This window comes from Hemitrygon akajei, chromosome 7 (genome assembly GCF_048418815.1).
Source record: "Hemitrygon akajei chromosome 7, sHemAka1.3, whole genome shotgun sequence".
NCBI lineage: Eukaryota > Metazoa > Chordata > Chondrichthyes > Myliobatiformes > Dasyatidae > Hemitrygon > Hemitrygon akajei.
The window spans coordinates 178,902,376-178,914,721 of NC_133130.1; the positions used below are offsets into that span (position 1 = coordinate 178,902,376).

Below are 12,346 nucleotides of genomic sequence, written 5' to 3' on the forward strand. Positions count from 1 at the left end.
GGATGCAAAACTGGGCTGAGAAGTGTCAGATGGAGTTCAACCCAGATAAGTGTGAGGTGGTTCATTTTGGTAGGTCAAATATGATAGCAGAACATAGTAAGACTCTTGACGGTGTGGAGGATCAGAGGGATTTTGGGATCCGAGTCCATTGGGCACTCAAAGCTGCTGCGCAGGTTGACCTTGTGGTTAAGAAGGTGTATTGGCCTTCATCAACCATGGGATTGAGTTCAAGAGCCGAGAGGTAATGTTACAGCTATATAGGACCCTGATCAGACCCCACTTGGAGTACTGTGCTCAGTTCTGGTCACCTCACTACAGGAAGGATGTGGAAACCATAGAAAGGGTGTAAAGGAGATTTACAAGGATGTTGCCTGGATTGGGGAACATGTCTTCTGAGAAAAGGTTGAGTGAACTTGGTTTTTTCTCCTTGGAGCGACAGAGGATGAGAGATGACCTGATGGAGGTGTATAAAACAATGAGAGGCATTGATCGTGTAGATAGTCAGAGGCTTTTTCCCAGGACTGAGAAGGCTAACATGAGAGGGCACAGTTTTAAGGTGCTTAGAAGTAGGTACAGGGGAGATGTCAGAGGTAAGTTTTTTATGCAGAGAGTGGTGAGTGTGTGGAATGGGCTGCCGGTGATGATGGTGGAGGCAGGTACGATAGGGTCTTTTAAGAGACTCTTGGATAGGTACATTGAGCTTAGAAAAATAGAGCGGTATAGGTAATTTCTAAAGTAAGTACATGTTCCGCACACATTGTGGGCCGAAGGGCCTGTATTGTGCTGTAGGTTTTCTATGTTTCTAACTAGTGCTAGACCTAGAACACACCACAAACCTGAATTAGAATCCAAATTTACAATCTTTGTCAATTAAACGTTGCTCCAGCACCATCCATTGACAGCATTGAGGGGGAGAGAGAGATCACTTGACTGCAAGGACCTTCCCAAAACCTCCAAGTTATTAGAAAATTTGTGTTAAAATATATAACATATATTAGTAAGGGCTTGCAAGTTTTTTATGAAAATGACAGAATGAAAGTTTGGGGAGATTTAAATATACTGGAGTTTTATTAGCTACCTGATAAAACTGGGAAACATATTCTGATTAGTTCATTACCGTAGTAACCAGTACTGTATATGACAATGAAATTCCTTGGTCACATGAAGCACACAGAGTAAACTGTATAAATGGTAATAACTACCACAATGAGCGCAAGACAATGGAATTGTGCAAAGCATAATAGTGTAAACTGAAGTAGTGCAAAAAGAAATACTCAAGTGACAGTACCGGAGGAGGTAGAATTAAGGGTTTGAGAAAGTGGCGGCATCATCAGGAAGGGAATGTGAAAAGAGATGACTGCTTCAGCGGTCTGATAACTGTAGGGAAGACACTATTTTTGTGCCTTTCCTCCATGCTTTCAAACCCCTGTATCTTCTGATAGAAGGAAATAATTGAGAAAAAGGAATGGCCAGTGTGGTGGGTAATCTTGATGATTCTGTTAGCCTTCCGGATGCAGCACATCATGAAGATGGACAGATTGGAAGGAAGTGACAAACTGGCCACTGGCCAGATAAAAAAGACAATTGGAAGCTATATTGAAGAAGAAATCAGAACTTTTTAAAGTGGACTTTCTAGAAAACATCAAAATAGTTGGAAATCTACAAAAAGAAACAGAAAATGTTGGAAATCTACAATAAACAAACTTGGAAATCTCAGAATTTGATTATTTTTAATGCAGAATTGACCTCGAGGTGGCGCACTGACGACGCAGAGCAGGCCCGGGCAATTCCAGCCTCCTACCGCCAGGCGGCGGTGTTTTGGGCCGGTGGGCGCGCTTTGGCGGCTGGACAGGGGTGGGCTCATCCTCCTCACAGGCTTTTCTTTTTAAAAGTCCTTCGCTGTTGGCGCCGTCCTCCCGTTGCTGGGGATTTCTGGGCTGGGCTTGAGAAAGCGAGTGTGCGAGGAGGGAGGGTGAGAGAGGAGCGGAGCAGGGAGGGAGATCAGGAGCCACCTCAGCTCGGACGGACAAGCGGAGACATAGCGGCCGAGCGTGGACATCATGGGGATCGAATGAGCGCTGTTTCTGTCCCTCAGGAGAGCCGCAGGCTGGAGTCGGGAAATGTCCGGCAAGCTGGAGAAACAAGGTAAGCGGAAAACGTCCCCCGAGGGCTGGGGAGGGGCAGCTGTGAAGGTCATAGAGCTTGGAGCGGAAGCCCGGGCTGCCCTGTGCCGCTGGATAGTTCGAGGCTTTTAACGATCAGTAGGCCGCGGCAGGCAGGCTTCGGTTTCCAGTGTAGCTGCTTTGGCGCATCATCTATTTATTTACTTTACATCTGTAATAATTAAAATTGCGGCAGACTGTATTCCTGCCATTCGCGGGTTTGTGTCACAATTCTTTCTTTTCCTTCCTGGATGCTCAGGGAGTAGACCAGTAAAGAATAATTATTACTGAGAAAGTCAGCTGGTAACTAACGGGGACGTGCTGATCATTTTAAAGAGACTGCAAGGGAGAGCCGGTGTTTAAGCTTTGCACCTCCGTCATTTGGACTTTTTTTTTATATACACGCCCCCTGTCTGACTGGTCCAGTGGGCCAATGATTGGTAACAGGCATTGGAGATTGCTTTTATGAGAAAGAAATGTGAATGAGATTGTGATGTTACAGAACAAGAGCAAGGAGCGAATGCTCACCCTGTTCCTCCCTCTGGCCACTTTGCAGATGTCACTGATTTATGGGAAGCTGGATCCAAGCTTTTCATTTTGGGAGTTTATGATACTGTACTCTGCGTGTTCGGGCATTGATGCCCTGTGCTGTTTATACAGCACCATGTACTGTATACCGCAGTGATTCAACTTTCCATGTGACAAAATTCAATTGAATTTTTCGTTTGGTTGAGATAATGATGCAGAACAGGAAATGATGCAGAACAGAACATTTAGCACAGAGACTGTTTTTACTTAGTAATTTGCATCTTATTTGTTGTACCAATAAGTCAACAGAAAACTTGCTTGGTTTGTCGTCTTTAGTAAGGAGAAGGTGAAAATGATAACAGTGACAGCAAATGGATTAATCAAGTGTAATCAGGAATGCAAAGGTAATATCACGAGGTTGTTGCTAGGACTGGAAATTTGTAGTTTGAAAGTGTTTTGAATAAAGTTGATTTTGTAGCAGGTGGGTTAAAACTCAATTAAGGTATGTAAAATTATGAGAGGCCCAGGTTAAATCAATAGTAAGGACATATAGCAGAGGAATCAAAACACAAATGGGTATTGATTTAATATAATGGGTGGAATAATTGGAAAGATTTCCCTTCCCTAGCCCAGCCCCAGTTAGTATTGTTCTGGAATTTGTTGTTTTGAAAGGGCAGTAGAAAATCTGATACACATTTTGAAAGCTATTTTGATATGTACTTGAGGATTGAGACCTGTTTAGCAACGATTCTTCTAGTGCTGCAACGTGAATCAGGTTGCGTAGCTGGCAAGGTCATGAATGGGTGAGTGGCTGCCTTCTGCGTCATAAGCTATCTGTGTTCTCTTTTTATGGAAGTAATTTGCCTATTGGGGGAAATGTTTTTATCAATCATGAGCTTAAATTACTTTGGAGATTGGTTACTGTATTTTCGAACATACCCTGTGAAATAGTGGTTCTTGAGTGAGAATCAGGTTTATTATCAAAACTTGTCATGAAATTTGTTGTGTTGCAATATGTATGAAAACTATCAATAGTAATGAGATCTATGTATATAGTAGTGTGAAAGGAGAGCAAAAATAGTGAAGCACAGCACTCTTCATGGGTTGGTTCATTGCCATTCAAAAATCTGATGGCAGACAGGAGACAGGAAGAGGCTATTCCAAATATTATAGAGTAGGAAGGCTAGATCAGTGGAATATTCCTCTCTGATTTTAGTGAGGCAGTGAGAAGATTGAGAATTAAAATTTGCCTTTTTGAACAAATGGCGAGATGTTCAGCATGCTGTGATATTACTTTTTACAGAAAAAAACTGGAAATATTCAACAGGTCAGGCTGCATCAGTGGGGAGGAGATGCAGTTAACATTTTCTGTTGAAGACGCTTTCCTAATCTGATGAAGGATTTTCAACCTGAAGCTTTCAGTGTTTTACTTCCTACAAATGCAGATACCTGTTGAGTATTTCCAGTATTTTCTAATTTTATTTTGGATTTCCAGCATCTGCATTTTTGTTTTTGATTGTCACTGATTTTCTATGTGAACTCTTGTTTGTAACAGTTTGCTGAGAGGTTGGCTAAATCATATGATTTTACAAAGTTAAATTGGGTGCCTCAATTATGAAGTTTGAAAGATGTGGGAGCTGACACCATTGAAGATAATGTTGGCAATTCATTCCATTTTGTCAAAAGCTTTTGCTAAAGTGATTACGGAGTTTGAAATCTGTTTCTGTAACTAAACTGCTTCCAACTCATGACCACGTTTCAAATTGTTTAGAAGTAGGTGATAGAACTACTTTTCTATAGTTTTGTTGTAATTTTTTAAATTGGCTGTATTATTGGTGAAATTTTCTATGACGATTGATTCTTCACATTTGGTGTATTTTTACTTCATGTTTTTGAATGGGTTGTGTTAAGACTATACAAGTCATGGTCTTGGTTTAGTTTCGGTGAAATTGATTTATTGATAAAGCTACGTTTCTTGGTGTTTGATTTGAGCATGAAATATATTTATTTACTCAACCTCAATGTGGAAGATTTAGTAATCAGGCATGTACATTGGTATAAAATTTTCAAAAGATTTGGGTGAGCAAATTGGGCACATGGGTAGAAAGTGCATTTTAATGTAGATAACTGGGACTATGCCTTTTTGGGTGGATGGGAGGCAAAATACTGTATGTTAGTATAAACCTAAATGTCATTGAAGATGGAGGATGAAGTGTGTGAGAGCCCATATCAATTATTTCCTAAAATCAAGTAAAAGGTCCAATATAATTTTTTTGATATCATAAATAGTTTGAGTTGCAATGTAAGGAAGTAAGATAAGCAATTATTATTAACTAGTGTCTTTTCAACTTGGTATGCCTTGGGATTCAAGTGCAAATCAAAATGCTTTTTAATGCTTTGAGCATACCTGCCTTCACCATCCAGTCGGTTGATTCTAATGACCTGAGTAAAAATGTTATTGCTTTGGTCTGCTTTAAATCTTTCATTGTAAACTTGTGGAAAGAATTGGTTTGGTTTCACTCTTGTTGTTCGCTGAGTATTTGCTTTTGTGTCTTTTAGCTTTCCAATAGTTCAGATAGATTTGAAGAAAATGTAAATCTCTTTGCAGTAGACAGCTGTGCATTGCAATTTGCTTGGAACCAGAGAGTTTCCAAGGCAGATGAGTGTGCATTGTTTGTTTGTACACTCACTGTTATGTCTATTACATTCACAACCCTCTTTAAAAATAAGTGGCACCTTGTATACCACACCTATACCCTCTGGTGGATGTGCAGTATTCCATTTTTATATATAAGGTGCTCATAAATTACGTTTCTTTAAAACTTTGATTCTGAAGAAATTGAGTAATGCGGCTGCTGCAGTAATGTGCAAATGGATCCTGACAGTGTAGTGGTGGGTAACTGGATGTGTGCAGTTCCATGAAAAACATTTACCTCATCTTATTCATATATAATCTATTGGAGCGATGAAAAGTACAGCCTCTATCTTGTTCATGCTCCATATCCCTGAATCCTGTTTTCATTGAAAATGTATATTCTGATCATTTGCTTTCTTAGTAACTAAAGTTTAAACAAACTATTTGGATGAATTGATGAAATGGCGATTCACTAATTGGCCATTTTCAAGAAAATCTGAGCCACAAATTAAGCTCTTGGCTTTGTATTTGTGTTTTTATTCACTTTTTTTACTTTAAGCTTCAGGGTTGAACTCACGGGGGATTGTATTTTTCCATATTTCCTTCAGCCATCAGGCTTCTGAACCAGCATGGATAGCTTCACTCACCTCAAATCTGAACTGGTTCCACAACCTACATATTCACTTTCAAGGACTCTACAACTCTTGTCCTCAATATTTATTTATTTATTTTATGTTCTGTTGCGATTTGCTTTCTTTTGTGCATTTTTTTCCTCAGACTTTGTTTATGTATACTTTTCATAAATTCTATTGTCGTTATTTTACTGTAAATGTCCGCAAGAAAATGAATCTGGAGGTAATTTATGGTGACATATGCATACTTTGATAATACATTGACTGCGATGTGCACGCCTTATCCTTTACTGCAGAATTAATTTCAAATTGAGAGGTGCAAAGTGAAACAGCTCGGCTCATACAGTTATCCAGTTGGAGTAAGTTAGTTGTGGCAGGTAGCTGTAAAGCTTTGAATGTTATAGACAATCAGAAAGGTAAGAGCCTGTTGTTGGCTGTCAGAGAACTCTGCACAGTATTCATTGCTTGTTTTCTTACGGCTTTGAGGTTGGGGTGGCATAGGCCAATGGATCACAATAGCTAATGAGTCTTGTCAGCGAGGGGGTACTGTGGCTAGAAGTACTGTCTTCCAGATAAAATCAAGAAAGCAGTTCAGTTTCTTCCAGAGTTTACAAACTAATATATCACTTTACAGTGGAGGTTCATTTGCATCCTGACAGTCTATAACTTCTACAGGATATAACACCTTGGAAAATTGTGTTAAAGTCATTTAAAATTTAATTTAATCTCCTCATTGATCATTTGTATATAGTCATCTATGGTCTGCAGTTGTCCTATCAGCAAGTAACTTTGCACCTCTGTGTTCCTTTTATAATGGAGACTGAATTGTAGCTACCCAGACTTTTTGACCTCATGGTATATAATCCAAAACTAATATTATTTTGAAGATGCTCCAATATCACGAAGCATAGTCTCTGATTTGATTTTGCAATTGACATTGTAACATTCCTTCAAAGCTGTAAAAGCCCATTTCTGTTTTGCCATGTAAATAGTTCTATTCTCTTTTCCTCCTTTTGATGCCTGGGCCTCTTCAGTAATTCGAATTAAATGCCACACATTGTTTCTGTTCCTGTCACTTTCCAACTAAACATTATCCCACAGTAGCCAAAGCCTTCGTGAGTTTTCTCATTTCCTTTTAGTTTTGTCAGAATTACCACATCCTTCCAAAACTCAAAGAGTTTCCATTTTACTGAGCTGAGAACTTCCCAATTTGTAACTTGTGATTTAGCATTGCATCTGTGTGCTAATTTCTCACCACTTTTCTGTTCAGCCTTATTAACCCAGATTTAAATTTATTTTAATACAGCAAAGACTGGTGTGAATGACATGTTGCTTAATGAAAATCAACTTTCAACAGAGTAACACGCCTTGGTAAAATTAATACATTGTTTATTTTGGAGTTTCCCTTTTGTGCTATAAAAAGTATTGGTTGTGTAGGTTAGATTTGGTTTCAGATTGCTATTGGCTATTTGATATTCTCTAATCTGTTTTCTTTCTCACTCTTTATAGGATTTTGATTGGGTATATAGAAAATCTTCAGTTCAACTAAAAGAAAAAATATGAAATAACTTGAATATTTTCACTACTTTGTAACTCCCTTTACTGATTAGGTGGACTTTTGCCAGTTTTCACTTCACTGGATTTGCTGTTCTGCATGAAATGACTGAAGTAGCGCCTGTGGGTGCCCAATTTTAAAAAAAATATGTTCTCTTTCCATGCCTCAAATATGCTGCGTTATGCAGTACTTGTTAACTAGTTCCTTTTAATCATGTTTTTTTAAAGTGAGGAAATGCCATCTACGTTGTTGGTTCTGGTGATTGTCGTGATCTTGGAATTGGAAATTAATGCATGGATTGCAGTCTAAAAGTCTGAATCGGGACTAAACTGAGTTCTGGTGAATGAACCCTGACATGAAACATTAACTCTTCTCTTTTCACAAAGACCGCCTGATCAAGATGTTCTGTTTTTATTTCATATTCCTATATATAATTGTGAGTTCATAAATTTTTTTGTATACACAAATTTCAGTATATGATCCATGGAAGTCTGTAGTATTTTATGCACTGTTTTTCTTTTGTATTCAGTTTAATGTTGGAAATGTGATAGCAAAGTTTCGACAAATACAGTGGCAGTCAAGGTTAAGTGATGGTCAGGGCATGGGATAACTAAAATCAATACACTGGAAAAACTAGAAATCTAGAGCGTGTGTGCAGCATCTGTGGGCAGGTCATTGACCAGAACCGTTATCCTGATTTCAGTTTCGATAGATGCCATCTGACTGTTGAGTATTTTCAGCACTTTCTTAAACTAAAGGGTTAACAATTCCCTTATGCTTTTATATTAGAAATTTGAATTTTCTGAATTAATTTTTGGAGATTTACCTAAGCCAAAAATTTGAATGTTTTGGCTTGGTAGATGAAGCCTTGAGAGTATTTGAGAATCAACCAAATAAATGAACATAGAATAGTGCAGCACAGGAACAAGCCTTTTGGTCCACAATGTTTATGCTGACCATGATGCCAGTATAAACTACCGTAATCCCATTTGCTTGCCCAGGGTCTTTATCCCTCTATTCCCTGCCTTTTCATTGCCTGTTTAAGTACCTCTTGAGCATGCTTCTACCACCTCCCCAGCAGTGTGTCCAAGCACGTGTCACTCTGTTTAAAACAACTTGCTTTGTAACTCTCTTGAACTTTACCTCTCTCTCCCTCTATTTAGATATTTCCACTCAGGAGGGGGAATGACAATCTACTCTGTCCATGCCTTTCTCAGCCACTGCCACTCCAGAGAAAACAATCCAAATTTGTCCAACCTCTGCTTGTAGCTAATGCCCTCTACTCCAGGCAAATCTCTTCTATTACCTCGCCATAGCCTCCACTATCTTCCTGTAATCTTCTCCATCCGAACCATTCACAGCACTCCATGTGTGACCTAACCAAAGTTTTATACAACTGCAGCATCACTTCCTGATTTTTATACTCAGAGCTATCTTATCGACTTGAGTTGCCACTTTCAGGGAGCTATGGACTTCTACCCCAAGATACCTCTGGACATCAGTGCTCTTAAGTGCCCTTCCATTTATTGTCTCATTTCCTCTTGCATTTTCCCTCTCAAAGTGCAATATCTCATTTATCTGGATAAATGCAATCTACTATTTCCCAGCCTGTATTTCCAATTGATTTATATCCTGATGTATCCTTTGACAACCTCGCTATGGATAACTTCACTGAAATTTGCATCAAATGCAGTCTTACCACCTACATTTTCCATCCAATTCGTTTATGTATATCACAAACAATGGAGGCTCCAGCGCTGATCCCTGTAGAACACCAACAGATTACAGAACTCCAGAACTACCCTCTGTCTTCTGTGGTCAAGCCAATTTTGAATCCATTTTACCAAGTCACATGGATCCCATGTGCCTTCATACTTTGGTCCATTCTACCATGAGAAAACTTTACTAAAGCCCTTGTATACAACATCCTCTGCCCTACACTCAACATGCATCTTTTGTTACCTACATGTGAAAAAACTTGATTGTTTGAAAGATGTGACCATCCCTACACATAATCCTGCTTTTCCAGATGTAATGATTACACTACCCTAATGAAAGATCCCCCAGCCTTTTTTTCTGGTTTGTCCCTATTGCCCTCCTCAAGCAAAGGAATAACATTACCTATTCCCCAGGTTGTGTTGGGAGGTTTCTTTTGTTCATAGGATGAAATTCATATTCTTTAATTATATTTTATGTTTCACTTTTAACCATTGTGGCTTTGTCTTTACTCTGTGTTGCTGGAATCCAGGTACACTCAAAAAGTATTAGTTCTGTTGATTATGAGAAAGATAATGAAGTCTATCCAGGTCCATCCCTTGGGAGATGGTTGGTGATATCTCTAATTTGCTACACTTTAATTGTTTGTGCTTTCAGTTACTGAAGAAGTTTTTAGTTTTTATATACATGTGCACCAAAACAGAATAAATATTAACCCAAACACAAGGAAATCTGCAGATGCTGGAAATTCAAGCAACACACACGAAATGCTGGTGGAACTCAGCAGGCCAGGCAGCATCTATAGGAAGAAGCACTGTCGACGCTTTGGGCCGAGACCCTTCGTCAGGTTAACTGAAAGAAAAGATAGTAAGAGATTTGAAAGTAGGAGGGGGAGGGGGTCCGAAATGATAGGAGAAGACAGGAGGGGAGGGGTGAAGCTAAGAGCTGGAAAGGTGATTGGCAAAAGGGATACACAGCTGGGGAAGGGAAAGAATCATGGGACGGGAGGCCTAGGGAGAAAGGAAGGGGGAAGGGAGCACCAGAGGGAGATGGAGAACAGGCAAGGAGTGATTGTGAGAGGGGCAGAGAGAGAAAAAAAAGGAGGGGGGATAAATATATAAGGGATGGGGTGAGAGGGGGGGAAGGGCATTAATGGAAGTTAGAGAAATCAATGTTCATGCCATCAGGTTGGAGGCTCCCCAGACGGCCCTTTATATATTGGTGAGACCCGACGCAGACTGGGAGACCGTTTCGCTGCACACCTACACTCTTGTCCGCAGGGAGAAAGTAGGATCTCCCAGTGGCCACACATTTTAATTCCATGTCCCATTCCCATTCTGATATGTCTATCCATGGCCTCCTCTACTGTCAAGATGAAGCCACACTCAGGTTGGAGGAACAACACCTTGTATTCTGTCTGGGTAGCCTCCAACCTGATGGCATGAACATTGATTTCTCTTACTTCCGTTAATGCTCCTCCTCCCCTTCTTACCCCATCCCTTATTTATTTATCCCCCCCTCCTTTTTTTCTCTCTCTGCCCCTCTCACAATCACTCCTTGCCTGTTCTCCATCTCCCTCTGGTGCTCCCCTCCCCCTTTCTTTCTTCCTAGGCCTCCCGTCCCATGATCCTTTCCCTTCTCCAGCTGTGTATCCCTTTTGCCAATCACCTTTCCAGCTCTTAGCTTCACCCCTCTCCCTCCTGTCTTCTCCTACCATTTCGGACCCCTCCCACTCCTACTTTCAAATCTCTTACTATCTTTTCTTTCAGTTAGTCATGACGAAGGGTCTCGGCCCGAAACGTCGACAGTGCTTCCTATAGATGTTGCCTGGCCTGCTGCATTCCACCAGCATTTTGTGTGTGTTGCATAAATATTAACCTTCAGGAAGGGAGGATTTTCAAACTATGAACTTAATTTGATGTATATTGTGATAAAACTAAATAGAACGATTGCCATTACTACAGTTCTTGTTTATTTCTTATTCCCCTTCTGAAAGTGTTGATTGATGCAAGGGTGTGGTCCTGCAGTTGATATTTTTTATTTTGATATAAAAACCGAGTAACTCTCATCCCATAACTTGCTATCCCTTGCTATTGAACTGGGTTTCTAGCTAAAGTCTAATCCATTTTTGCCCTGTTTTTGCATGCATACTCATTATATAGTCAGGAGACCTTTCGTGTTTTTATTTGACCATAGCCTAAAAGCAAAAAAAAATGTAATGATCAAAATTCAGTTGCAGCAGATTGATCTCCCCTTTGCACTTTGGTTGTGTTGATGTTACTCCCTTGTTCTTGTAAACAGGACTATTGATGTACTTGCTGTCCTTGGCAGTTGCTTTGAAAATTCCCATGGCAGAATTGGAGTTAAATTCATGGCCAAAAATAGATTCTGTTGACTTACTGGCCTGGAATGTGAAATAGTGCTCTGACTATTAAGCCAACCATGTAAAAACTACAGATTTCATATGGCCAATGTGAACATTTTTTATGAAATTGAATGTGTGGAGGACACCAGATGAAAAGAGCGAAGACTGTAGATCAGATGTGTTGATGTGGTGATGCTGGGAATAATTTTCATTAAATGTTTGATTATTGAGAGGAAAGCAGTTGTGTGAAGTCACATAGTGTTGAAGATGTTAGTGGTGTGAATGCAGTGAGGATTGAACAATTATGTGGCAAAAAGGAGTGGGGAGATCTTTTTTAGGTGGACTCAGAAAATTCTCCTTTCTGATTATCAGCTACTGGTATATCTAAGTATGATAAATTTACCATGATTTTGAGGATAAGTTCAGGAACTATGGCAAACCAGAGTTACAGCTGTATTTCACAATGGAAAAACATGTAAACATGTTTGTCTAATGCAGTGTTTTGTCCTGAAATGTCAGCAACTCCTTTCATCCCACAGTTGCTGCTCGACCTGCTGAATTCCTCCAGCAGATCATTTGTTACAGCCATATTTCACATTTTCTTATAGGCTATTTGAATGGTACAATCCAGCCAAGTCAATTGTAATAAATCTACCTTTCAGTACTTAATACTCAATTTCTTTGCAGCCGGATGAAAGGTTGTAAGCCTCTCCCTCTGGTGACATTATCCACATCTGTCAGTGGAACATACTC

At 39.8% G+C, this 12,346-nt stretch overlaps 1 protein-coding gene across 11 annotated transcripts in view; it reads left to right on the forward strand.

Annotated features, from left to right (window-relative positions):
- Positions 1-1,843: 1,843 nt before the first annotated feature.
- Positions 1,844-12,346, forward strand: part of LOC140731227 (rap guanine nucleotide exchange factor 1-like) — a 173,911-nt gene continuing 163,408 nt past the window's right edge. For 7 of the 11 annotated variants that reach the window (XM_073052719.1, XM_073052721.1, XM_073052724.1 and 4 more), the window contains exon 1: positions 1,844-2,145. In XM_073052719.1, coding sequence (XP_072908820.1) covers positions 2,121-2,145 — 25 coding nt within the window. In that variant the 5' untranslated portion in view covers positions 1,844-2,120. The remainder of the gene's footprint in view (positions 2,146-12,346) is intronic. The other 4 variants (XM_073052727.1, XM_073052728.1, XM_073052729.1 and 1 more) reach the window with 1 other exon arrangement.